At 41.3% G+C, this 6,256-nt stretch overlaps 1 protein-coding gene across 1 annotated transcript; it reads left to right on the top strand.

The window, feature by feature from the left end:
* Positions 1–364: 364 nt before the first annotated feature.
* Positions 365–2,418, top strand: LOC147432819 (uncharacterized). Its single transcript, XM_086492620.1, has one exon. It carries the CDS (start codon positions 956–958, stop codon positions 2,045–2,047), a length of 1,092 nt encoding a protein of 363 aa, XP_086348746.1. The 5' UTR covers positions 365–955; the 3' UTR covers positions 2,048–2,418.
* Positions 2,419–6,256: the final 3,838 nt, after the last annotated feature.

A 6,256-nucleotide genomic window follows, 5' to 3' on the forward strand; every position in this document is an offset into this window, starting at 1 on the left:
TATGCATTTGCACGCAGAGAGACTGCTGCTCGTCTTCTCGTTTAGCCAAGCCAAGAGCAAGATTCTTCTTTTATCAAACTTCAACTACTGTAGCAGCATTGTGGATTCGTGGGCAACGCTAAACCTTTCGCTAATTTAGCGCAAGGCTGCTAAACCCACCTGGGGCCCGCTAAGTATGTGTGTAAAGCAAGCAGGCGAGAGTGGTGGGCGATGGTGTGCTTTGTTGTAGGTCTGGCTGGGGAATGTGTAAGGGAAGAAACCTAGTTGCCCGTATCCAATCAGTACTTTTGCTTGCCCAACAGAACGTAGGGCTTTAGGACGTGCTTTGTCTTTGTGTTTGGGCTGGATCATAGCTGGCACTTGGACTGCATCAGTTTCACCGCCAGATTGTTGGGTCCATCCACACCTAAGCTTGTACATTGTGGGTTGTTCTGTCTGCTTGGATAACTTCATGATATGCCTGAAGCTTGAAAGGTCGCACCTGCATAGCCAAGTGTTACCCTTGCTCATCGTCGTCGCCGCCTCGTCTATAGCATGCCATCGACTTCAATTCATCAAGTCCTCCAATTATATCTGTAAAATCTGTTGGCATCTCAATCAGAAGCGAAGATCTTTCCTGCTTCATGTCCAATTCTCCACCTGGTCCCCTCTACTTGGTGGTTGTTCCTCTCCACTTTGCAGGTAAGGTATCCTGCTTTGACGATACTCAGTCCAGTTTGGAGGGCTTCATCTTCTGCAATCTCTCTCAACAGGGTTCAATTTGATAGATAACTCTCCGACAGGGTTCAATCAATAGAAAGATCATGGGGTGAGCTACTTGCATTATGAACAGCAGGGTTGGGTTTGCAGATTTAGTATCAAGCGTGTGGGTTGCACTATAAAGAGAAAAGGTGATCTCAGCGAGAATCTCATGGTGTAGAGCTCATGTGCAGCAAGAGTATGCATAGGTTCTCTAATGCTTCCACACAAAACCACTGTGGATGTGCTTGGGTGGGCTACCCTAGTTCTGGTAATTGCTCTTTGCCTGGCCAGCATTTTTTGCATCGTCTATGTTCTTTACTTCCGATCACAGGTCAAACGGGGCCATCTATTGGCACTTCAAGACTTCAATGCCGTGTGGGGTGTCCGCATCATGCTTATTACGTGTGCAATGCTTTGGGGTTTGATCGAGTTACTGCGCGTACCGCTATTGAGACATGAGGGTGGCCCTTTCCATGCATTGAGCCTACACAAGCAGGCAGCCTTATGCCAGGCACATACGGTCTTATCTTTCGGTGTGATGGAGCCTTGCTTTTTTCTAACAGCGCTCTTCCTTCTTCAAGGGTCCGTGTGTGATGCTCCCTTTGAGCCCCTCCAAAAATGGAATCAAAAGACTGTGAGCCGCATTCTGGCTTGCTGTCTCCCCATTTTAGGCTTGCAAGCGGCGCTTGTCATAATTGCTTCACAAATGCCTGGCAATGGCCAAGTTCTTCATTTGCCAACTTATTTTTCAAGGTCATACATCCGAGGTTCAGAAGATGGGGATGCTGCAATTTGCACCTTTCCACTCATCAGCACTCTGGTTCTTGGCTTGTTCAGCTGCATCTACAATTGCTGCTTTTTATGGCAGGGATGTCGGATGGTGTCGCTTGTGATAAACAAACGGTTGCAAATTCGTGTATGTGGTTTGGTCCTATCATTAGCCATCCTTCTACCTGTACAGATTTTCTTCATGGGGCTCTCTGTGGTAGCTGTGCCAGGAAATCTGCCGTTCGAGCTGCTTGCCTTTCTCAGTTTTCTCACTGTTTTGTTGTGCGTGCTGGTGGGAGAAGGGATTTTGGTAGTGCAGCCTATCGCAGATGCCATGGCTGTAAGGTGGGTTTTCAACTCACTGCCTTCAAGTACACATCACATCTCTTGTGACCCCTTTTCGGTCCCGTTGTATGTGTTTGGGAATGAGGAGGACACCAATCCTTGTCTTGGAAGAAAAAAGCCAGACATTGAATCAGATAAATTTGGAAAGATGCATTCTTATCGACAAGGATCTGGATCTGTCGCAATGGTTTAAAGGCAGAAGGAGACGTTATAGAATGTCTAGAAGGCAGGAGGAGGAGTTATAGAATGTCTTGAGTAATACGGAGGTTCTTGTTTTGGGCCCAACTAAAAGCTGGCCTGTTGCAGTAGCTGGATATAGAAGGGGTGCTGCTACAAGAAGCTGAGCCCAACTCTACATGCTGGATTTTGGTTGACATGGTACTGAATGCTGGGAAGGCCAACAGTGCAATTGCAACAAGGTTTGCAGATTATGGTATTGCTTTGGCATCAAATGTGATAACAATGTGGGGAGAAAGCTCAAATACTAGCAGGGCCTTTGCGATTGTTGTCTTGTGGAAGCTTGTATAAGCAGGCATAAATTTCGATTACAGAGATCTTACAGCATTCTTTTGCTTTAATACGTCTTTGCGCACTTATTAGTGGATTGTACACGTCTTTGCGCACTTATTAGCTGCGAGGGAATAAGACTTATGACTTGGCTGATATGTTCACCAGTGTTTTGGTTTTTTCCTCCTCACTTGTAACTCTGGTTTTTTTCTTCTTGCTTATGTTGCTGGCCAGTTTGAGGAATTTGGTGATCTTTGAAGTTCAGGAAAGTAGGTCTGTAACGGATTATGAGAGTTACATTCATGCATGACTTTGTGGTTGAGGTGCTTGTTTAGTTTCTGCGATGCCAGGATGAAAGGGTAGTATTCCCCTTCACTAAAGTTTCAGATTCTTAACAGCATTCTCATCTCTGATTAATTGTCCATTACCTTGCTTAGAGATAGTCAACACTTGTTATCCTTAACCTATTTGTTGCCTCTGCCCTGAAAATAAAGTCCATTGTTTGGTTCTACGTTTTTTGAAATGGTTGGGAGTGAGTGACACTTGAGGTTCTAATTGCAGATGGAGAAAACTACGAACCAGTGCACCATTTGCTTGGACTTGATTGACAGGTCAAACTACTGAGATAACCCGCTTCTCCTTTCAAATCTGAAATCTTTTTTGGACCTTGAAATTTTATAGTTTTCCATGTTAAACGCCAGGCCTTAGCTTGCGTGTTGCAAGCTAACCCTAGTGAGATCTGGGCTCCTTCAGAACCTGATTTATTAATGTTTGGTCTTGTATGGTAATAGGGATATATTGTCTTTAGCTGGTGGAGATTGGAATAGCAAGCCTGCCTGCATGCTTTCTATGACGGGTCTGTAATTAGGAATAGCTTGAGGTAAGAGTCTGCCATTCGTGTTGAATTTAGGGTTGTTGATAACACAGCCAAAGAACGAAGGCGGGGGGTATTGCGATTTTTTGTTCATGTGAGATATTGTGCTGAAGTTAATTACATGAATCGGAGACAAGATCAATTATGCTTGAAGTTACTCTAATGTTAAGGCAATTTGAAGTTACTCTAATGTTAATGTGTGTTTTTTTTGGGCTTGATCACCGTTGACATAATAGCTTTGAGGCAAGATCAGTAATGCTTGAAGTTCCTTTAATAATTGTGGCACTTTTGGAGTAATTAGTCTTGACATTATAGCTTTATGACATAGACAAGGCCAAAGTACAAATGAGCTCCTATTTGGCCCTCTACCCTATATGAACTAAGACTTTTCAGAACACTATTTTATGTGCTTGAAGTTACTCTAATGGTTAAGGCATTTGGTAGTTTATCTGTATTTGTCATTTTTTTGGGGTTTATTATATCTTGACTCTATAACTTTCAGGCAATCCCTAATATGCAGTTACATACATACAAATCTATCTTGAAATGCGAAGTGATGTTCCGGAAAAAACTCATTTTCCTAACTTTGTTCAACTCCTTTCTATGCATGTTCAAAAAAATTTTGAGCTTTTTATTTCTTCACTTTCTAACACTCTCAAGATATAGGTGGAAATTTTCCTTTCCCTCTTCTATCTAACTGGAATTACTAAATTTTAAAGTAGCAAAATTGATATAAATGCATAAGCAGTTATATTTGCTATAAAGGCAACACATATCTAAATCTCATGATCCAATCAAAATTGCTGGGGATTGTCACCCTTCATTCTTTGAGAGGGATCTTAACTTCTCAATGTTGCATTTAGAGTTTGAGGCCGTGGAAAACGTTTGCACCGCCTCATATTGATCAGGAGAATTGTCTCTAAAGGTTCGGCATCTTGCCACTTGGGACCCCACTAGGGGTTGGAATCTCTAACCAATGGGTCATGGACAAAATTAGTAGCAAGATGAGAAGATGGCAGTATGCACTCCTTCCTTTCCACAACAGAGTGAAGGTAATTAATTTGTTCAGGATCCCATTCTTATCCTTCCTCTCCCCAATACCAAAAGTATCCAAATGTAATTGAAAAGTGTTTTAGAAACGCCTTAAACGCTTCTTATGGACAAACAATTCTATAGCAACAATCTATGCGGACGCCAATGTGCCAAGTTTGTCGTGTCATTTGGGAAATCAAGACCAAGCTTGGTCCATTATGACTTGGGATATGTCAGAGAAGGTAAAGCTCTTTTCCCAAGGGGGTCCATGGAAAGAGAGAGGAGCTCATGACAAACTATTGGCACCACCTTGGGCTTGTGTAAAGATAGGCGGCAACATGGGTGACTTGGTGCATAAATGTGCCAAAATAGCAAAAGCACTTGAATGGGGTCAACAACGTGATACTTCAAGAAATCCATGGTCCTCATGGCTATCTAAGATTAGAAGCGGAATGAGCTTGATCGCTTTGACAACGATTTCAGAGTTACTTAGAGTACTGAATGAGTTCAAACTCTCAAATGACAAGATGACTTCTGATGACAAATTCAGACTTCAATTGCTTTATGAACAAAAGGAACTAAATTGGACAGAAAGACTTGAGATTTCCAATATGGAATGCGGTAACTAGAGATATGTATATTCAGATTCAAAATCAGATTTAAATACGAGGGTTTTGGAAAGATTGATTTGAAAGTCCAACAATTACAAGGTAAGACATTGAGTCCTCCTAAGCTCTACAAAATAAAAATCTTCGAGTCAAGAGTCTTAACTTTCCAAATTGGGATTAATGGTCCTATATATAATTAGGGAAAGTTCGAGGTCTCCTTTTCTCCGTGTAAGAAATGGTAGAGAAATACTTTTCAATTTTTAATGTGTTAAATAGGGTGGTCTACCACACTAGTGTCCCTACAATAATTAAAGCCCAATAGGATGGGGAGGAGTTAGATGTTGAGGGTTTTCGTAAGTACAAGGTGGAATGGCATATGGGGGACGACCTAAAGACACTAAAGTGTGTGTACAAAGTTTTAAAGGGTGCCAATGCCAAAAGCCCCTGTATGTAATGCATGGGTGCAACAACGGATATACAGCCTATGAATTGTAACAAAGCCCCATATAAACACTCTAAAGATCTAACTTTCAAAATCTTTTAGATGTTCCCCTATCAAATGTCCACCTTTGCACAATGCATGTATTGTGTAGAATCGTTGAGAAGGTTGTGCACCTTTACATAGGTTTTGTATGGAAACTAAAACCTTTATCAGCCAAAGAACTACCATAAAAAGTATTAAAAGAGTATTGCCTAACATTGGACTTCATGGGGAGAATGTGGTAATTGAGTCAGACCCTAAGAGGTCATCTGATGGAAATAATTTTATTAGGAAAGCTTCTATTGGTGGGATGAAGGTTAGGAAATTCTTCGGATTCCATGGAAAATTGGGTAGGGGTTCATCTAAAGTCCAGTACAACTAATGGAAGGCTCGACACAATGCCATGAAGGACCATGGATTTGATGGTAGAGCAAGAAATGAGAAGGAAGAAGTGTGTGAAGCCTTGGATATAGTCTTCTCTTACTATGATAAAATGTTTTGGGAAAAGAATGACCTCTCCAACTTAAAAAAAGAGTTGAGTAGATTCAAGCAAGTTATGAAAAATTATTGGAGCTTATAGCACTTTAGACACTACATGGTAAAACGTTGATCCCTCTTCAAATCCAAAGGGTTGGATCCCTTTCCTCTCCCTAGAAACTTGTCAAGGTCAACAATATCAATTTGTGCAAAAAAAAAAACCTCAAATCCATTAAAGAAAACAAAGTCCCACTGGCCTAAACTATGTGCTTGCGAAACTACTGTTTTACCTTAGGGTTTTCATCATCTTCAAAAAGGTCCTCTTTTAAGAGGTCAATAAAAAAGCTTGGTTTATTCTCTTTTCTCTCTTGTGGAACTTTTGTTCCCATGTTCTCAATCTTAAATATTTTTTGAATTTGTTGG

This window comes from Adiantum capillus-veneris, chromosome 20 (genome assembly GCF_014529385.1).
Source record: "Adiantum capillus-veneris isolate H3 chromosome 20, ASM1452938v2, whole genome shotgun sequence".
NCBI lineage: Eukaryota > Viridiplantae > Streptophyta > Polypodiopsida > Polypodiales > Pteridaceae > Adiantum > Adiantum capillus-veneris.

Bases quoted from the DNA above. Each gene is read 5' to 3' on its own strand.
- LOC147432819 (XM_086492620.1), top strand. From the start codon at position 956: ATGCTTCCACACAAAACCACTGTGGATGTGCTTGGGTGGGCTACCCTA.